The sequence below is a fragment of the Rhinatrema bivittatum genome, chromosome 1, assembly GCF_901001135.1.
Source record: "Rhinatrema bivittatum chromosome 1, aRhiBiv1.1, whole genome shotgun sequence".
NCBI lineage: Eukaryota > Metazoa > Chordata > Amphibia > Gymnophiona > Rhinatrematidae > Rhinatrema > Rhinatrema bivittatum.
The window spans coordinates 626,670,114-626,692,669 of record NC_042615.1 but is presented as its reverse complement, the minus strand read 5'-3'; the positions used below and the strand labels follow the sequence as shown (position 1 = coordinate 626,692,669).

The 22,556-nt window shown below is 41.0% G+C and overlaps 1 protein-coding gene across 1 annotated transcript in view; it reads left to right on the top strand.

The window, feature by feature from the left end:
• The window catches only part of MAN2A1 (mannosidase alpha class 2A member 1), a 485,077-nt gene that overhangs the window by 358,744 nt on the left and 103,777 nt on the right, over nt 1–22,556 (top strand). The window contains 2 exon segments of the mRNA XM_029571989.1: nt 6,440–6,573; nt 16,580–16,721. Of these exon segments, the coding sequence (XP_029427849.1) occupies nt 6,440–6,573; nt 16,580–16,721 (276 nt within the window).

The window sequence follows — 22,556 nt, the reverse complement described above, 5'->3', positions numbered from 1 at the left end:
ACTGAATGATCTGAAGGTCTCAACAACATATAATCAGCTATGAGCTGTACCGGATAAGTGTTTTGGCCTTTAAGACATCTTAATATCGTCTGTCCTCTCTCGCTTCTGTAAGTTTTGGATTTACATAAGAGAATTATGATCTTGGGTTTTGAACTACATCCTCAAATTTCAGGCCACATGAGCCAACATAGCTTGTTGCCTGGGCAACCAATTCACGCACTCTAAACACACCAAAAAAAGCAAATTTCATATGTATTGCAAATCCCGGCCACCACACCTATTAATTTAGAAATACACTCATGCATAATGGGGCGCCATTTATCTGGCGTGGCCTTGCCTTCATCTTCCCAAAAGCGCATCATTCTCTTTATCACAAAACTGCAGGAGGGGTTGGTCCCTCCAATTGCTTTGGCAAAGAAACCAGTTCCTGCTAGCTTAGCTGCCACTATAGCTCTAGGTAAACTTCTTTCTTTACATGCCACTATAAATCGAACGACTAGTTTGGTTGTAATCCCTGAACCTCTTTATAGATCTACTGTCGTCAGACTTTTGAAATTCTTTCATAGCCTTGATGTAACTCTTCCTTGTTCTCAGAGAGGAGGAGTTCAGCATCATCCGCCAAGCAATACAGGGCCAAATTTTCATATCGCCTCTGAAGTTGGGAGTACTTTCTGCATCTGCTAATTGTGCCAGGGACCTGAAAAGTTGCTACTTAAAATGAGAGAGGGCATCAGTGATGGCATTCTTTTCACCTGGTATATGCATAGCCCTGTCGTGATGTAAACATTGCAATACCAATTCCCTTAATATCATCACACCCTCTGTCCTAGCATACATTCTGTGGATGGCTTCAAAAACTGCCATATTATCTGAGAGAAAAAACAAACATCATCTGCCAGCCCCAAATATAGAGTGCCAGCATGATTGGAAATAATTCCAAGAAGGTGATAGCTTTCACCAGGCCAGTCTGCCAGTCCTGTGGCCATGCCTCTGCGCACCATGCCCCTTGGAAATAAATTCGACACCACCCACATATATACACACACACCCGAGGCATTGGTGATCAATTCAATCTGACTGTTATACGCAGGTGATGTTGGCCATTAAGCTAAGGATCACAACGAATGCTGGATTAAAGTGATACAGTCCCAGATTCCGAATGAGTTTAATATGTCCAAAGATTCCTTTATTCAGAAAACGGCAACTCCACTGTGTACAATCAACAAAGTCTCTCAAACACAAGGGGTCCCCCGACATGGACCCGTGTTTCACCAAAGGCTGCGTCGGGAGGGATGCCCAAGAGAATTTTGTTTAAGGATTTCTAAAAACAATGACAAAGGACTGTATTAGAAGAAATGGTCCCAGTACAGAGTAGATATAAATATAAATAAAGCACGCATATTCAGTTTTACCTTTATCGGAGTTCATAGATTCAGGGCAGGGAGCACGCTTGAACCTAAACTCAAACAAACTTAAAAGCTGTCAAAATTCACGCCAAATAGTTTTCACAGACCAATCAGGACAGAGGAACCTACAGCCAATTACAAGTGAAGGAACGAAACACCTGCAACCTATCAGAATCAAGTAAAGTGAAACCATTCGATTTCTTTGTTAAGGCCCTTCGGGATAACAGTATCTAAACGGTGTATCCATCTTTGCTCACAGCGTGTAAGTGCAGTGTCAAAGTCACCACCTCGCAAGGAGTGGGGAACGAGCTCTAAAACAAAGAAAAACAGGTTGGATTCCGTGTGAGTCTGCAGAGCCCAATGATCAACCAAAGGTGCCAGGTTCCGAGAGTGTTTAATATTAGACCTGTGTGCTATAATCCGGGTGCGAACCTGTCTCTTGGTTTTGCCCAGATATAGTTTGTCACAGGGGCAACGTATAATATAAACAACTCCTTCGGAGCCACGGTCAGAATCATGATGTAAGTCAAAGCATTTCCCAGTGTTAGGCTCAATGAATTGGGAAAGTACAGATGTGTATTTTTCTGCTAGGAGTCAACTGCTGTTTTTGATCATGGATGATGAAGTAGATGAAGATTTGAATTATAGGGCCACCTCCATCACACTGATTCATGTGTGCCTGATGTCATGTAGCAGGCGGTGAACTTCTGTAGAAGCCCAGTACTGCAAGTCATCTGTTTATACACAGTATAGTAAATGTCTATATGCATGTCATATCTTTGCATCACACAGTTACAAAATAGTTGTTTGCTTTTTGGTATGTTTTGCTATAGGCCAAAAACAAGTAAAGATAGCATATTGTAAAGGTATAAATAGCTGATAATTTGTGGTTTATCTTTTTCTTCCCAAATAAAGTATATCAAGGATAAGTCTTACGCTTTAATAGTATGATAGGAATTACAATTTGTCTTGACTGAAGGTGTGATGTTCATTTTTTAGCCTAGTTCCCAATAGCCTTGTAAGATCATTGTGACTGTCTCCTAATAACTTCTGAACCATTTACCCAATTTCATTCATATTTGTGCTAGATATATTAGTGCCTAGTGTCCCCAACTGACTAGTTTCATATGCTCTTAATTCCCCTGATACTTAGAATCCTATTATTAGCCTTCCTTCCAAAAGAAAATAAGGCTTATTGCATCACTGTATGGGTATTCCCCCCCCCCCCCCCATCCATAGTTTTTTGGGATGTCCTACCCACACTTGCTTTTCAGGATATATCAGAGGGGGAGCATGAGGACTCTGACAGGGATGGTAGCTTTTTTCAGATATATGCAGACCATGGAAGCACATGCCCCAGAGAGTTTAGTTCTAGGTAGAACTTCTTGACTTTCTTTTTCCTATGGAGAAAATGGGGCAGATTTTAAAAGCCCTACGCGCACCAAGACTATTTTGTATAGGCCCGGCGACACGCGCAAGCCCCAGGATGTGCGTATGTCTCAGGGCTTGAAAAAAGGGGCGTGGGCGGTCCGGGACGGGGGTGTGGCCAGATGCCTCCATAGGGCCGCCAGGCCAGGGGATCGCGCGTTGGCACTTGGCTGGCGTGCGCAACCTACGCCTGCCCAGAGGCAGGCGCAACTTCCAAATTAAAGGTTAGGGGGCGTTTTAGGTAGGGCTGGGGATCGGGTTAGGTAGGGGAAGGGAAGGTGGGGGGGGGGGGAGGGAACAGGGAAAGCCATCGGGGCTCCCCTAGGGCTCGGCGTGCACAAGTGTGCACCCGCTTGCGCACCGACCCCAGATTTTATAACATGCACGCGGCTGCACGCGCATGTTATAAAATTGGGCGTAGATTTGTGCGCGCCGGGTTGCGTGCTCAAATCTACGCCCGCGCGTAGGTACTAAAATCTGGCCTTATATTTGTTTCATATTTTGGACACATGGTAACAAACATAAAACCAAGCTGAATTACCACAAGGTTGAAACTTGTGAGCAGTAACACCAAGTATCAATGCTTCAGTCCTATGGGGAAGCAAACCTGCTGAGTACAGTTGAAAATTCAGGGCACTCAGAGAAAACTGAACCTAAGAAATTGCTATATTGGGTCAGACTGAGGCTCCATCAAGCCTAGCATCCTGTTTCCAACATTGGCCAATCCAGGTTACAAGTACCTGGCAAGTACCTAAACATTAAATAGATCTCGAGCTACTAATTCCAGTAATAGCAGAGGCTATTCCCTAAGTCATATTGATAACAGGTTTATGGACTTCTCCAGAAACTTATCTAAACCTTTTTTAACTGCCTTAACCACATCCTCCGGCAACCAATTCCAAAACGTAATTGTGCACTGAGTGAAAACCAAGGTTCTCTGATTTGTTTTAAATGTGCTACCTGCTAACTTCTTGGTGTGCCCCCTAGTCCTTCAAATATTTGAGAGTAAATAACTGATTTGCATTAACTGTTCTAGTCCTCTTATGATTTTATAGCCCTCTATCATATCCCTGTTCAGCAGGCTCTTCTCCAAGCTGAACAGCCCTAAACTCTTCATCCTTTCTTCACAGGGGAGCTGTTCTATTTCCTTTACCATTTTGGTCGCCCTTCTATGTACCTTCTCAGTGCAACTTTTGAGATGTTACAACCAGAATTGTACACAGTATTCAAGGTGATGTCTCACCATGGAGCAATACTGTTGCGTTCGTGCCCATTCTCGCCCTCGCTCCACCCTCTCTACCTTATGGCGACTCTCTTGGGGTCTGACGGACAGATGCTGCCGCTGCTTCTTCTCGCCATTTTCTTCCTGGAATCCCCGGGCTGGCCTGACGCCACGGATCCGCCATGTTCCTGATGACGTAAGGGCGCGCACTCCAGACTTTCTACCAGCAAGGGCGTGAACCTCGGGGCGTCCCCCCATAGTAACGTCATCCGCTTCCAACATAAAAGGTCTTTGATTGCTACTTCGAATTGAGTTAGCAAGGACAAGGGTAGGAATCCCTACCTCGCAACTCTCAGGGAATCCTTTCTCCGCTGCTCTGCCTCTACAAACTCACCTAGGGGTACCCGCTCCTCGGGGGCCCCGCTCTCTCTCTTCTTGATTTCAGATTGCTGGACGGGATCCGGTACTCGCTCCTCGAGGGCCTACGTTCCCGAATACTCAGAAGACTCCTATTGCCTGGAGGCGATCGCAGACGTGAACACAGTGACTCCTATTACAGACAGGAACCGGTACTCGCTCCACAAGGGCCCATGTTCCTAATCTCTAAGACTCCCTTCAGTCTAAGAAGTTATCGCAGGTACGGAGATCGTGAGTTACCATTGCAGATTGGAACCGGTACTCGCTCCACGAGGGCCTATGTTCCTAAACCTCTCCTAGCCTCTCTTCTATTCCAGAAGCCATCCCATACACAGTTATTGTGAGTTCTATTTCAGACTGCCTATAGGAACCAGTACTCGCCTGCTGCTCCTGTTCCTGAATACTGAAGACTCTGTGTTGCATAAGAAGACATTACAGATATCTACAATTCTGAGTGTATCATCTACCACTGGTTATGTCCAGCATACTCTACTCACTATCTATAGTCTCTCCTTACAGCTCAGCAACTCAGAGATCGTAGTTCCAGTATCAGAGGGACTTCAGCCCTGCTGGGCACATCATCTCACTACTGCCACCTTTGGTGGTTCTACTTCCAGTCTAATAAAGAACTATCTGTGTTTGTCTCAATACTCTAGCCTATCCGGTGGTCCCTCTCAGGATCTCCACTTGAGGGCGCTGTCATCTGCCATCGGCCCAGGGATTCACTATTTCTACTAAGTGTTACTCCTTACACTAATAGAGCGGTTTTATCATCTGCCACTCTGTGGGAGCCAACCCACATCAGACCATTACCCCTCTCTCTGCAGAAGCTGATACATATCAGATGGCTAACTCCCCATGGGGATCATACAGGTTGCTGGCTCATCTTTCTACAGGAACAAAGCATAACAGTTTGCTACTCCTCCATTCTGGGGGATCAGAGCACTAACAGATTGCTAAAACTCCTTCTCCTACAGGAACCAAGCCTATCAGATTGCTATCTCCTCCCCTTGGGAGGAGCTGATCGCTACCAGACCGCTCACTCCGCCCTCCTGGCAGGGTGAGTGCTAACAAATACAGAGGCATTATGACATTCTCCATTTTATTCACCATTCCCTTCCTAATAATTCCTAACATTCTGTTTGTTTTTTTGGACTGCTGCAGCACACTGAGCTGATGATTTCAAGGTATTATCCACTATGATGCCTAGATCTTTTTTTCCTGGGTGCTACCTCCTAATATGGAACCTAATATAGTGTAACTATGGCATGGGTTATTTTTATCTATATGTATCACCTTGCACTTGTCCACATTAAATTTCTTCTGCCATTTGGATTCCCAATTTTCTAGTCTTGCACGGTCATGCAATTTATCACAATCGGCAAATGATTTAACTACTCTGAATGATTTTGTGTCACCTGAAAATTTGATCACCTCCCTCGTATCCCTTTCCAGATCATTTATATAAATATATTGATAAACGCAGGTGTAAGTACAGATTCCTGAGGCACTCCTCAGTGGAAAAATATAAATAGTGAAAACTGACTATTCAATCCTACTCTCTGTTTCCTGTCTTTTAAGCAGTTTGCATTCCACAAAAGGGCATTGTGATATCATGTATTTTTTTAAGGTACCCTGCCATTACTTTGTGTCTGTCGTCTCCAGCTGACTCCATTTCTTGCCTAGTTTCCTATAGGGAAAAGCTGTCTCTGTTTACTGATATTTGCAAGACAGAAATTCTCATAAGAAATGTCAGAACCATGTGCAAATTTCTGTACCAAAATAGAAAATAAAGCATCATGAAATGTTCACACATCTCTTTGTTCTATATTAATAATAATCTGTATCAAAATTTGTATATTATATATTATACTTTCTACATCAAAGTTAATAATTTTTATATATTTACCTTTATTTTCTTTAAAAATGCATGAAACTTGAATCAAATCTAATTTGTCTTATTTAGGACTAGAGGGCCAGTCTCTGGAGATAATGAACACTGTGGACATACGAGGAGAGTACAATCGTGAAATTGGAATGAGAATAACATCAAATGTCTACAGTCAAAATAGATTTTATACGGACCTAAATGGATACCAGGTAATTGTAGGTCCTTAAAAAATTATGTAGCTTAAATGGATTTCTAATGGATTCAGTAAGGCTTGTCTCCCATTTTGTTTCTGTGGGGGAAAAAGTTTATTGAATCAGACCTTACATTATTTATATGATTTACTATTATATATTTTAGTCTTACTACCTAGTTTAAAGATGTCAGTTCATAGAGTTCTGCAGGCATCAATCTTTTCAGCCATTAATGTTTGACAGATAAAATGTTTTTTTTCCCTATTCCAATGAGGAAGATAAAAGCATATCCTTAAAGCAGCAGCCATCAATCAAAATCATGTTAAATGTAAATAACCAGTAATACCATTAACTTACAGAAGCTAGTCTGGTTTAATTTAAAATGTTTACCATTTCTTTGCAGCATATTCTAACCAATTACGTACCCATTTTTTTGATGATGTCCTAAATAGAGCAGACATTTTCTAAATTGAGCAATTCATTTTCCTTGAGTAGTAATCTAGAGGACAAGAAAGTGATTATAATTAGAAAGCTCAGCAGATTCAACCTGTAAGTCCTAGAGCAAGCAAACGTTCGGGACCCACGCATCTCATTTTCACAAATTGACTTTTAGAAGTATAGGGATGTACTAACAACTCTCATAGTGAAGGTTTTTTCCTGAATAAACTTAAGTGTCTTACTTATGACTTGTGCCTCTTATTACTAGCATTTTTCACAATGGAAGTGTTTTCAGCCAGTTCTTAGAACCTCTGAAGTACTTGAAGGGTGGTTATATCGCACTTATTTTGTCTTTTTCCAAGGAGATTAGCCAGAATTCACTGTGTATCATCATAAATGAAAATTGCACCCTTTATTTTAGTTTCTAGGTTTTCTAATAAGAGCATGCCATACTGGGTCAGACCAAGGGCCCATCAAGCCCAGCATCCTGTCTCCAACAGTGGCCAATCCAGGCCATAAGAACCTGGCAAGTTCCCCAAAACTAAGCCTATCCCATGTTACTGTTGCTAGTAATAGCAGTGGCTATTTTCTAAGTCAACTTAATTAATAGCAAGTAATGGACTTCTCCTCTAAGAAATTATCCAATCCTTTTTTAACCCAGCTACACTAACTGAACTATCACATCCCCTGGCAACAAATTCCAGAGTTTAATTGTGCGTTGAGTGAAAAACAACTTTCTCCGATTAGTTTTAAATGTGCCACATGCTTAATGTGGATAAGTGCAAGGTGATGCATATAGGGAAAAATAACCCATGCTATAATTACACAATATTGGGTTCCATATTAGGTGCTACAACCCAAGAAAGAGATCTAGGTGTCATAGTGGATAACACATTGAAATCGTCGGTTCAGGGTGCTGCTGCAGTCAAAAAAGCAAACAGAATGTTGGGAATTATTAGAAAGGGAATGGTGAATAAAATGGAAAATGTCATAATGCCTCTGTATCGCTCCATGGTGAGACCGCACCTTGAATACTGTGTACAATTCTGGTCGCCGCATCTCAAAAAGGATAAAATTGCGATGGAGAAGGTACAGAGAAGGGCTACCAAAATAAGGGGAATGGAACAACTCCCCTATGAGGAAAGACTAAAGTGGTTAGGACTTTTCAGCTTGGAGAAGAGACGACTGAGGGGGGGATATGATAGAGGTGTTTAAAATCATGAGAGGTCTAGAACGGGTAGATGTGAATCGGTTATTTACTCTTTCGGATAGTAGAAAGACTAGGGGGCACTCCATGAAGTTAGCATGGGGCACATTTAAAACTAATCGGAGAAAGTTCTTTTTTACTCAACGCACAATTAAACTCTCGAATTTGTTGCCAGAGGATGTGGATAGTGCAGTTAGTATAGCTGTGTTTAAAAAGATTGGATAAGTTCTTGGAGGAGAAGTCCATTACCGGCTATTAAGTTCACTTAGAGAATAGCCACTGCCATTAGCAATGGTAACATGGAATAGACTTAGTTTTTGGGTATTTGCCAGGTTCTTATGGCCTGGTTTGGCCACTGTTGGAAACAGGATGCTGGGCTTGATGGACCCTTGGTATGACCCAGTATGGCATTTTCTTATGTTCTTATGGAGTGGCCCCTAGTCCTTCTATTATCCAAAAGAGTAAATAACCAATTCACATTTACCCGTTCTAGACTTCTCATGATTTTAAACACCTCTATCATATCCCCCCCTCAGCAGTCTCTTCTCCAAGCTGAAAAGTCCTAACCTCTTTAGCCTTTCCTCATAGGGTAGCTGATACATTCCCCTTATCTGTACCTTCTCCATCGCAACTATATATTTTTTTGAGATGCAGTGACCAGAGTTGTACGCAGTATTCATGGTGCGGTCTCACCATAGAGCGAAATGAGAGGCATTATGACATTTTCCTTGTATTCACCATTCCCTTTCTAATAATTCCCAACATTGTTTGCTTTTTTGACTGCCGCAGCTGAACATCGATTTCAGTGTGTTACCCACTATGACGCCTAGATCTCTTTCTTGGGTGGTAGCTTCTAATATGGAACCTAACATTGTGTAACTATAGCATAGGTTATTTTTCCCTATATGCATCACCTTGCACTTATCCACATTAAATTTCATCTGCCATTTGGATGCCCAATTTTCCAGTCTCACAAGATTTTCCTGCAATTTATCACAGTCTGCTTGTGATTTAACTACTCTGAATAATTTTGTATCATCTGCAAATTTGATTACACCACTCGTATTTCTTTCCAGATCATTTATAAATATATTGAAAAGTACGAGTCCCAATACAGATCCCTGAGGCACTCCGCTGCCCACTCCCTTCCACTGAGAAAATTGTCCATTTAATCCTACTCTCTGTTTCCTGTCTTTTCACCAGTTTGTAATCCACGAAAGGACATCGCCACCAATCTCATGCCTTAAAAAAAAAAAAAACAAAAGGGCATATTTTTAAATACTGTTTTTTAGAGCTTCAAATTAAGGAAATTTGAGTCCAGTGACAAATATTAATGTTGTCTAAAAACATGGATGACCCATTATTTGTTATAATTTGTATAAATTCAGAGAAGAGTCAAATAGTACAAATATATATTATTGAAAGATTGCAAAATATTTTCTGGTCTTGATTTTAGACTGGATAGCTTGTTTACATATTTTGCTGTTCCTTATTAGCCATAGAGATAGATAGAAGTGGGGGGAACAAGTTCAAGTATTTAAGTTCTGAAACAAGCTTTCAATCTGACAGCTAGATTTATCAAAATGCTATAAAAATTGCAGAAATAACACCTATTAAAAAAAAAAAAAAAAAAAAAAAGGGGGGGGGTGGCATGGTAAAGCTAATTTCACTGCTATGTATAACATAGTTCATTTCTGCAATGTACGATACCCTTACCCTTTATTGCACCCTGTGCTATTTTTTGCATCGCACACTGAGTAATCCACCACAGGTGCATTATCAACTGAAAAGGTTTTTATCGCAAATGGTGGTTCGGGCGAGAGAGAGAGACACTATAGAGACCAATCTGTCACTCTACTATTTATACTATTGTAAGAGGGGGCACTATTAACTCAAGGTGAGGTTTGAGGGGTGGGGTAGACTTTGGGGGGGGGGGGCAGTTTTAGATACATAGTCAGAGGTATGAATAGCAAAGTTGACATTGAAGGTTTTGTGTCATTTGGACTTATGAAAGGTAAAAGAGGAGTTGATTTGTACAATAAACTCTCTACCTAGCTTGATTGCAGCAAGGTAGAGAGTAAAATGATAAATGACCCTGTAAGATTGTTATAAATGAATTGAATTGTGGAATGGATTTGTCTAGATGTGTGTAATTTGGTTTGACAGATCATGGTCTGCATTGCTATGACTGCATTCAAAATAGCATGGCCATGCTAACACAGATCATGACTTAAAAATCAAATTTTGCTGTACTAACTTCAGTGATAGGGCCAGTTAGCATGGATGTAAGAGAGAATTTCAGCTCCCCTAATGGCTATTTGGCTATCTAGCCAATGGGCCATCAGTCCCTCCTGCTCCTAAACCCACTGACAGAAATGAGACCAACGGTCCCCTCTCTCCCACCTCTAGACCACCCCAAAACCAATTGGGTCAGTGGCCCCCTTCCAGCACCCCATTGTAGTCCCTGATGTCTGTTGCAACACACACCCCCAAATAGTCCTCCAAGTTGAAACCATCTTGTGTCCCCGTCCCCAACCCAATGTGCCCCACCCCTCAACACAACCTACATACCCCTACATTGTATCCTAGTCCTCAGAAGCAGGCTCCAATCTCCACCTCCCCTGAATCCTAAGAGCATTTGCAGAATCTCTCCCTACCAAAGCTGCATGGACCTTTGCAGCCCATAATGCCCCTTCTCAGTATGCACACTTCTAGGTTTCAACTAAAATAAGTTCATGTTTATTCTTAGAGTTCTTCCAAGTGGGAATGGAACAGGAAGCAAAGTCAGATAAACATATCCAGAAATAAATGTTGTAATGAGTAATTCAAGAAAAGTTGTTTTTTTTTTTTTTGTGTAAACATAATTCTTGTTTCTTCTATAAAATAATTTTATAATGGTCTATAGGCTTAAAATATGAAAATTTAAGAAAAAATAAACAATTGAAAAATACCTATAGTTCAAAAAGAAAGGGCACCAAATTTAAAAATATCCATACCTCTGCAGCTTTAAGAAAACAAAATTTAATTTGAGAGCAATCCCAAATCAGACGTGCAGGAGAAGGTGCTATTTCTAAGCATTGTCAACAAAAGTATCTGAAACTTATGTATATCATACATGTACTTGCAAAACTCATTTTGGAATTTAGTTGAAAAACATAGCAAAATTTGTTTCCTTTTCACAAGTATGCTCAGTCTTTTATTAATTCCTTCCCTCTTCTGTGCTTTTTCTTGAAAGTGATACATTGAAGATGAGAGATTTTCCAGGTAAAACACAAAAACAAAAGAAGCTTTCATACTAGGCCAGACCAAGAGTCCATCAAGTCCAGCATCCTGTTTCCAACAGTGGCCATCCCAGGTTACAAGTACCTGGCAAATATCCAAATCTTAAATAGATCCCATGCAACTAATGCAAGTAATAGCAGAGGCTATTTCCTAAGTCAACTTGATTAATAACAGTTAATGGACTTCTCCTCCTCCAAGAACTTATCCAAACCTTTTTTAAACCCAGCTACAGTAACTGCCCTAACCACATCCTCTGGCAACAAATTCTAGAGCTTAATTGTGCGTTGAGTGAAAAAGAATTTTCTCAGATTTGTTACTTGCTAATTTCATGGAGTGCCCCCTAGTCCTTCTAGTATCTGAAAGAGTAACTCGTTCCAGGCCTCTCATGGTTTTATAGACATCTATGATATCCCCCCTCAGCTGTCTTTTCTCCAAGCTGAACAGCCATAATCTCTTTAGCCCTTCCTTATAGGGGAGACATTCCATCCCCTTTATCATTTTGGTTGCCCTTTCCTGTAACTTCTCCAGTGCAACTATATCTTTGAGATGCAGTGACCAGAATTTTACAAAGTATTCAAGGTGCAGTCTCACCATGGAGCAATTCAGAGTCATTATGACTTTTTTAGTTTTATTCACCATTTCCTTCCTAATAATTCCTAACATTCTGTTTGGTTTTTTTTGACTGCCACAGCACACTGAGCCAACGATTTAAATGTATTATCCACTATGACGCCTAGATCTTATTCCTGTGTGGTAGCTCCTAATATGGAACCTAACATCGTGTAACTAAAGCATGGGTTATTTTTCCTTGTATGCATCACCTTGCACTTGTCCACATTAAATTTCATCTGCCATTTGGATGCCCAATCTTCCAGTCTTGCAAGCTCCTCCTACAATTTATCACAATCCGATTATGATTTAATTACTCTGAATAATTTTGTATCTGCAAATTTGATTAGCTCACTCGCTGTATTCCTTTCTAGATCATTTATAAATATATTGAAAAGCGTCAATCCAAGTACAGATCCCTGAAACACACAACTGTTTACCCTTATCCACTGAGAAAAATGACCATTTAATTCTACTCTTTCCTGTCTTTTATCCAGTTTGTAATCCACGAAAGGACATCACCTCCTGTCACATGACATTTTAGTTTTCTTAGAAGTCTCTTATGAGGTATTTTGTCAAACACCTTCTGAAAGTCCAAATTCACTACATCTACTGGTTCTCTTTTATCCACATGTTTATTAATCCCTTCAAAAAAAATGAAGCAGATTTGTGAGGCAAGATTTCCCTTGGGTAAATCTATGCTGAATGTATTCCATTAAACCATGTCTTTCTATATGATTTGTGATTATGATCATTAGAATAGTTTCCACTATTTTTCCCGGCACTGAAGTCAAGCTCCCAGTCTATAGTTTCCCAGATTACCCTTGGAGCCCTTTTTAAATATTGAGGTTACCTTGGCCACCCTCCAGTGTTCGGTACAATGGATGATTTTAATGATAGGTTACAAATTTTAACTAATAGATCTGAAAATTTCATTTTTGAGTTCCTTCAGAACCCTGGGGTGTATACCATCCAGTGCAGGTGATTTGCTACTCTTTGGTTTGTCAATCTGGCCTACTACATCTTCCAGGTTCACAGTGATTTGGTTCAGTTTATCTGACTTATCACCCTGGAAAAAAAATCTTTGGAACCGATATCTCCCCAACATCCCCATTAGTAAACACAGAAGCAAAGAATTCATTTAGTCTTTCTGCAATGGCCTTATCTTCCCTAAGAGCACCTTTAACCCCTCGGTTATCTAACATTTCAATTTGACTCCCTTGCACGTTTCCTGCTTCGGATATATTTTTAAAAGCTTTTTTATTATGAGTTATTGCCTCTATGGCCAACTTCATTTCAAATTCTTTCTTAGCCTGTCTTATCAATGTTTTGCACTTAACTTGACAAAGCTTATGTTTTTTCCTATTTTCTTCAGATGGATCCTTCTTCCTTTAAAGATGATTTTGGCTAAAATAGCCTCTTTTATCTCACCTTTTAACCATGCTTGTAATCGTTTTGGCTTCCTTCCACCTTTCTTAATGTATAGAAAACATCTGGACTGCGCTTCTAAGAAGGTATTTTTAAACAGTGTCCATGCCTCTTGTACACTTTTAACCTTTGCAGCTTACCTTTCAATTTTTTCAATTTTCCTCATTTTATCAAAGTTTCTCTTTTGAAAATTTAGAGGTAGATTTTAAAACTCGCACACATGGACACCTGATTTTATAACGTGTGCTCATGTTATAAAATTGGGGGTCGGCGCACGCAAGGGGGTGCACATTAGTGCAACTTGCACACGCCAAGGCCTGTGGCCTTCCCCCGTTTCCTCCCAGGCCGCTCAAATTTAGGGACGCCTGCGAGGGAATTTCCCTACCCCCTAATCAATCCTTCCTACCCCTTCCCCTAACCTTCTCACCCCTATCCCTATCCTAACCCTCCCCCCCCAAAAAAAAAGTTATCTCACCTTTTGCGCCTGCTCAAAGCAGGCGCAGGTTGTGTGCCCCTGCAGCCTGCTGGCACGCGATCCCCTGACACAGCGGCAAATGGCCGCTGTGCCAGGGCCCTCTAGCCCCACCCCCTCCCTGTCCCTTTCCCGAAGCCCTGGGACTTACATACATGGCCGGGCCTTTTTTAAATAATCCTGGCGCGCATAAGGCCATGGGATTTACGCTTATAGGGCTTTAAAAATCTGGCCCTTAGTGTAAGAGCTGTGGATTTACATATTGTCCCCCTTCCAGTCATTAGTTCACATTTGTTCATGTTGTTATCACTATTGCCAAATGACCCCACCACCATTATCTCTCTCACCAAATCCTGCGATCCACTAAGAATTAGATCTAAAATAGCTCCTTCTCTTGTGTGTTCCTGAACCAGTTGTTCCATGAAGCACTTGTTTATTCCATCTGGGAACTTTACGTCTCTACAGTGTCCTGATATTACATTTACCCAGTCGGTATTGGGGTAATTTAAATCTACATACACTGGCTAAAAATCAGTCACTTCCCCAAATCAACAATGTATCTAAAAAAAAAAAAAATAGGAGTAAGCATATATTCAATTTTAAATGACATAACATATCTTTAAAACAGCATTTTATTCATACAACATGTATGCCAATTTTAATATTGTTCAACTTACATATATTTTGCATATACTTTATATAATACATACAAATTAATTTATACTTGTTATGCATGAATCCTACACAGCACATGCTCATATGCAAAAATATTTTAGCAATAGATATCATACAAGTGAATAAAGACTCAGACACATACAGACATACTCACCCACTCATACACACAAATGCTTATAAAAATACATCTAACAAAAATGAAGCTCAAAAACACATAACTTTCCAATTATATTCACAGTTCATTAGAGCTCCTTATCCAAGAATGATACTATTTCCAACTCAAGCTTCTTCATATTCACCAACTAATCTCCAAGGAATGATTCAGTTTTCAATTAGAGTCTCAGTCTTCATACAAAAAAAATCCCAACCGGGGCCCCTGTTGCGCCTCATGACTGAGGCTGCTTCAGGAGACCAACTCCAAATATAATATACTTAGAATCGAAACTATTGTTCACACTGAAATCTGTCATTGAAAAGAAGTCCTGTGTAGATTTTACATTGGCATCCACTGTCAGCATTGAGGTAAGCTTCACAAAAGGGAGTTATGAAAGCGTCTCACCAAAACGCCAAGTAACAGAAGGCTACTGAAACATCAAGGCTTGCAAAAAACTTTCAAAATGAGTGGATACATATTAACCCAAGCATTTCAGAAGTATACCTCAGAATACAGCAAACCAACCAAGCTAAAGCTTCAGTGAATATAATCAGAAAGTTATGTGTGTTTGAGCTTCATTTTGTTAGATTTGTTTTTATAGGTGTCTGTGTGTATGAATGGGTGAGTATGTCTGTATGTGTGTGATCTTTTTATTCATTTGTATGACATCTATTGCTAAAATATTTTTGCATATGAGCATGTACTGTGTAAGATTCATGAGTAAGATAGGTATAGGTTAATCTGTATGTATTTTGTAAAGTGTATATGCAAGATTTATGTAAGTTGAACTGTATTAAAATTGGTATACATCTTGTATGAATAAAATGCTGAAGCTTTAGCTTGGTTGGTTTGTTGTATTCTGAGGCATTCTTCTGAGACTCTTGGGTTAATATGTATCCACTCATTTGAAGGTTTTTTCTGAGCCTTTTGTGATTTAGCGTTTCGGTGCTATGCTTTGGTAACTCCATTTTGTGAAGCTTACCTCTATGCCAGCAGTGAATACCGATGTAAGATCTACACAGAAGAGCTTCTGTTCAATGACCGATTTTGGAGTGAATATTAGTTTTGATTTTAAGTATATTATATTTGGAGTGTTTCCCTGAAGCAGCCTCAATCTCGTGGTAAAACTTGGGTCCCGGTTGGGATTTTTTCAGATGAAGATTGAGATTGATTGAAAATTGAATCGTTCCATGGAGATTAGTTGGTGTACAGTGGGTGAGTACTCTAGTATGTCTGTATGTGTGTGATCTTTTTATTCATTTGTATAATATCTATTGCAAAAATATTTTTGTATATGAGCATGTGCTGTGTAAGACTTATGCATAAGATAGATACAAGTTAATTTGTATGTATTAAAATTGCTATACATGTATAAATAAAATGCTGTTTTAAAGCATTTCATCATTCGCCTCATCATTCTGGCAAGGTGTCCGGTAGTATACTCCTATCACAATACTCTTACCCCCACACCCATGGGATTTCTACCCATATAGATTTAGAAACCGATTAATACATGACAGAAAGGTTGTACAAGCAGCTGAAGCAGGAAAAATCTCTGTTCTTTTTATGCAGGGCCACTTGTGAGGAAATCTCTATTGGGTTTGTGTGGTTTTTTCTTTGGAGGTGAGGGATATATAAAAATAAGAAAAGAGAATAATCTGATTTTCTCAGATTTAAATTGGGTCCTTAAATGTTTTGATAAAATGACTTCCCTATTTCAGAATCATTTGTTCCTAATGTGCTTTGTGTGGTGTTACAGATTCAACCTAGACGGACTATGAGTAAATTGCCTCTTCAAGCGAATGTCTACCCGATGACTACAATGTCTTATATTCAAGATTCTGCTACACGCTTGACACTAATATCAGCTCAGTCCTTAGGAGTTGCAAGTCTGAAAAATGGTAAGTATGGCAGAGTTTTATCAAATGTAAAAGTTCAAGACATTGAGGTATGTGCTTTATATTTTCAATAAATGACACATTATAGATAAACAATTTGGATAAAAAGAAACAGATATTTGGTTTAAAGTGCTGTCGCTACTGAAAATAGATATGGCAATGGGAACTGATCGATTACATCCCAGAATACTGAATACTGAGAAGGCTCAAGGAAATGTTGACTAACACATGTTTTACAGTTCTATTCTGTTCGGCTTTAGAGATGGAGAGAACCTCACTATTGGGATGCCCTAATTCTAATGCATCATTAGTATCCTTTGAAGATACCTCCCTCCAAACTATGCGCTGCTGAGCGACTGTCTCCTTTCCCCTTTGTTCTAGTTTAAAAGCTGCTCATCTCCTTTTTTTTTAAAATTCTTTATTTATAAAATTTTTGAATCAACAAAGTTTGCTTACAGAATTATGTGGAATAACATATCAATTCTTAATAAGTATTATAGGCATAATCTCTTATCCACTTCCCAGAAAAAAAAAATATGGAAATCGGGGGAGGTAGTTGAAATTTAAAGAGAGAAAATCATTAGGAAAAAAAGATAAAAACCACAATAAGGTTTCTTAGACTCAGAAACACTTTTAACTGCTCAGGGGGAAAAAATATAAAACACCCATCCCCTTTTCTAATTAGACATTTACAAGGAAATCTGAGTAAAAAGGTAAATCCCAATGCAATAGTATCCTGGCGGAGGGTTAAAAACCCTCTAGGACGAGCTTGAGTGGTAGATGCTAAGTCAGGATATATCTTGATTGAGGAATCCAGGTAACTGACCGGGTATTTTTTGAAATAACTTTTCATCACTTGATTTATATCAGCAGAAGTAATAAAGGAAACTAGTAACATTCCTTTGTCTATGACTTCCATTGCAGAATTTTCTAAAAAATTAGATAAATCATTCAGAACATTTATAGCCAATCTAGAGGATGTAGATATAGGGAGAAAAAGACAGGTATTTATCGAAGGCAAATTATCTAAGGTAAAGCCCAAAACCTCCATAAGAAATTTCTTCACTGTGGAATAAGGAATCTCGCCAATCACTCTTGGGAAATTTAAAAATCGTAGGTTAAGGTGCCTAGCATTGTTTTCTAGACACTCTATATGTCTTGCCAAAGCTTCTCTGTCCTTAATTGTTACAACTTTAAAGTCTCAAGTTCCCTTTTCTTTTTCTTCTATTCTGGATATTTTGGTAGCCAAAACATTAACCTGTGATTGAATTTCCTCTGAAACTTGATGGCATTTTGAAATCGAGTGATCAAGTTTTATATTTAAAGTGTTTAATGTTGCCGTGAAACCGGCCACAAGGTCCCACAAAGCACCTAAGGTCACCACCTCAGCATGAGCTGGAATCATAAAAGGCTTGGTGCCGCTAGGAACTCTTATTACGGTCAGCAGGTTCCCCACATTGGGGTTTTCACTCGATACCCCAGCCTCTAGCCCAGTACCTGATGCACCCGCATCGGTTAGCTCCACAGGGGAGACCGCCAGAGATGTAGCTGAATCCAGTGTTATCGCGGTCGGCGTACCCTCTGGAATTGACCCAGAAATGAAGTCATCAGCCGGCGTTCCGGGGCTGATCAACACGCTTGTCCTTCGCAATGGTGGTTGTCTAAGTTCTGGGCTCAAAGACACCTTCTCTGCCGGCGTAGGCAGCTCTCCCATGACGCCTTGCACATCAGGCTCTTCGGCTCTTGGGGTGTATGCTGGCAAGGTCATAAACGTGTGATTTCCAGCTGCTGTATTGGAGATGGTAGAGGAGCTATCTGGTACACACGCACCTTTCCTTTTCTTTTAGGAGGCATTACAACGAAGGAAACAAAAACTTTCCGCAAGCAAGACTGGAGCTCAACACACTCATGACGCGCAAGGTCTGCCACCTTTCCACTAGGTAGGCATGTTATCAGGCGATCCTCACGCCCACCAGCCACCCGGCTGTCTACATTCCTAATAATCGAATCACCAACTATGACTGCTGACCCTAACTCTTCCCTCCTGGGTAGTAGCCCTGGGATGCACATCTTCGGTGCGAGAGGACAGTGCACTACCTGGAGAGCAGGTCTTTTCTACAGGATCCTTTCCTGCTGCACCAGGTTGATGCTGTCCATTCATGAGGCCTTTTTCCTCCAAGGGAGCACCAGGGCTGCCAGTCTGTAGTTGAGACTTGGCTACTGTGTCCCTGAATCTCTTATCTATATACCTCTCTGCCGGCCTCAGCTTCTCCAGGTCTGCCACTCTAGTCTCCAGAGATCAGACTGGTTCTCTGAGAGAAGGAGCTCTTTGCATCGGATGCACATGTACAACTTCTCACCGGTGGATAAAAATCATACATGTGACACTCGATGCAGAAGACTGGGAGGCCCCCCTCTTGCTGCTGGACTGCTGCCTTCATCTCAGACTTGTTCATTTTCTAGTTAAGTTTTAGGTTGCTATGGGAGTAGGAATCTATCTAATTAGGGTCCTTTTAATGTTTAGTGTATTCACTATATGTCTGGTAGTGGCCTACAGGGAAATGATCAAATTCTCAATAAGGTGTGGGAAATTCATGAAGTGAAGTTAAAAGGCTTTTTTTTTTTTTGGGTGAGTGTGTGAAAGTGGCATCTGCCTATAAATTAAAGGATGAGCTAGGGGTGGGAGGGTTGGGAAATACAAACACACTAACTTCTGTTTATTAGCTGCCTTACTGACTATTAAAAGCACAGACACACAAACACACTAAATAATATACCCCAATAGTTTACTTCTTCCCAATACTTTTAAAAAACATTTCCCAAGCAAAAACTTACTGATTCTGTTCAGCAACCAGCAAGGTAATCCTCTCCTCTCAGTGCTCCCACTGGATTGTGGGTTACTGAGTTCTTCCCTTGCACTATATGTTGTGCTTCTGAGGTAAATTAGTACAAAACAATCCCTTTGGAGATTTACACTACAGTTAGTTGTCCTGAGTGACTCACTGCTGTCTTGATTATCAGATGTTGGAACCTAATCAAACCAAATCATAATACCTTAATACCTTTCCAAGGTGAGCAACTGAACTTTTCAACCTTTTTACTTAGGTACACTGCTCCTAGCTTATTTCTAGCTTCTGGCTACTGGTTTGTTTTTTTTTAAATGTACAAAGACACTAAATTCTGCTTATTAACTATCTTACTGACTGACTATTTAAAAATAAACATACTAATTTCTGTTTATTAGCTGCCTTATTGACTATTAAAAACAAGGGCACACAAACATGCTAAATAATATACCCCAATAGTTTACTTCTCCCCAATACTTTTTTAAAAAATGTCCCAAGCAAAAACTTACTGATTCCTTTCAGCAACCAGCAAGACAATCTTCTCCTCTCAGTGCTCCCAGTAGGAAAATAGAGTTTGTTCTTAATCAGGCCTTTGAGGCTTCTATTATGGCTCAGCAGGTAGCAGCATTTACTTATACACTACCTAAAGCGGACTTATGTTTGTCCCAGTGTATTCAGGAAAGTTCTTGGAAGGGAAGGGTTCTGGCCTTGATGAGGCATCTCAGATGGTACCAAGAGCTGCCTTTTTGGTACATACTTCGGCCAGGCTCATGGCCTCTATTGTGGTAACCAAACATTTCCTGTGTCCATGGAACTTGTCAGCAGATTGAATTTCTAAGATTAATTTGACAAGCTTCCATTCAAAGAAAACTTATTTTTTGGAGAAGAACTAGAGAAGATGACAAAAGCCTGAGGGCGGATTCAAGATGCCTAGGCTCCCGGAGGATAAGCCAAAGAGTTGTCCCATCAGATATCTTCCTGGAATCATTTTCAAGACTCAGAGAGGAATAAGTCAGATTGGTCTTCAGCTGAACAAATAACTAGGCCAGGGGTCGGGAACCCATGGCTCGCGAGCCAGATATGGCTCTTTTGAGGGCTGCATCTGGCTCGCAGACACGTGTCGCCATACTTCGCGGTTCCCCGCTGACCCAGCTGCTCCCCCGTCCTCCGCCGCCCGGGCTTAAAATGCTGTCAGCCCGGGCGGAACGCGGCAGGACAGCTGGAGTCAGCGGCACCGGCGTGCTCTCTTCTCCTCCCCCCCCCCCCCCCCCCCCCCGCGGCCCGGAAGAGGAAGTGGAGAGCATCGGGTGCCTGCGCGGGAAGAAGAGACCACACTAGCGTGGTCTCTTCTTCCGCGCAGGCACCCGATGCTCACCACTTCCTCTTCCGGGCCGCGGGGGGGAGGATAATAGAGCCACGCCGAATGAGTCATCCGGGTGCCTGCGCGGGAGTCATCGTGTGTCGCCGGGTGCCAGCGCTGGAGTCACGGGTGCCTGACCTCGGGTCTTTCCCGCGCATGCACCCGATGCTCTCCACTTTCTCTTCGGGCCGCGGGAAAAGAGAGCACCGTCGTTGCTCTCTCTTCTCCCGCGGCCCTGAAGAGGAATTGGCGGCAGTCGGTGCCTGCGCGGGAATAAGACCTGCAGCGCGGCTCGGAGGAACATGAAATCTTCAAACTCTCATGGGCGATGGGACTTCCGCCGTCGCCTCCGCGGGGCTGAAAATGAGGAGGTTAGCGTTGGGAGTGGCGCTGCTGCTGCGATTTCCCGGGGGGGGGGGGGGGGCGGGAGAGATGAATGAGCGAGCAAGCATGTTGTGTTTGAGATCCTGTGTGTGTGAGTGAGAGATTGCATGTATGGTGAATGATTGAGAGCCTGTATATGTGAAAGAGAGTATGTCTGTGATTGAGATCCTGCCTGTGAGAGAGAGAGGCATGAATGTAAGTTTACCATTGGGAACCTGTATGTGTAAGTTTGTAATTGAAAACCTGTTTGTTTGAAAGAGTATGGTGTATGATTGAGATCCTTTGTGTGTGAGAGAGATCATGTGTATGTATGATTAAGAGCCTGTGTGTATAAGTAAGAGAGAGATCATGTGTGTCTGTGTCTGATTGACAGCTGGTTTAGGTGATGGAGCATGTGAGTATGTGATTGAGAGCCTGTGTTTAAATGAGAGAGAGAGAGACCATGTGTGTCTGTGTGATTGAGAGCTGATTTAGGTGAGGGAGCATGTGAGTATGTGATTGAGAGCCTGTGTTTAAATGAGAGAGAGAGACCATGTGTGTCTGTGTGTGATTGAGAGCTGATTTAGGTGAGGGAGCATGTGAGTATGTGATTGAGAGCCTGTGTGTAAATGAGAGAAAGAGAGGACATGTTTGTAAGCATGTGAATGAGAGTCTGTGTGTGAGAGAAAAAGACAGCATGTATTTATGTGATTGAAAGCCTGTGTGTGTGTGTGTAAGCGTGAAAAGATAGACAGCATGTGTGTAAATGTGTAATTAAGAGCCTATATAAGTGAGAGAGAAAAAACATTTGTATATGTGAGTGACTGAGAGCATGTGTGTATAGGTGTGTCATTGAGAGCCAGTGTGAGAGAGAGCGCTGGTATGTGACTGAGAGAGGAGAAAGTTCCAAGCAAACCACCCCACCTCCTGCTAATTCAGAACAATCTCAGGACACCTGGATATCAAACGTTCCCAGGTATGCAGAGCAAAAAAATTTTTGTATCCTTATTATTTTTCATTACTGGATCTTTGTGTCTGCTATTTTGAAATATTTTGTTGGTATCTGGAAATGTTTTATATGAGTTTTTAATTATTGGATATTCCACTCATCAGCTGTTTCGAAATATGTTCTTTTTGTTAGTACAGTTTTACTGCTGATGATTTTATATTTCTTGATTTGTTTTATAAGGATGTGTGATGTTTCTTTTTTCCTTTGTTACACTGCATACAGAGACTCTGGCTTGTTGCAGTTTCCAATTCAGTTTTTGT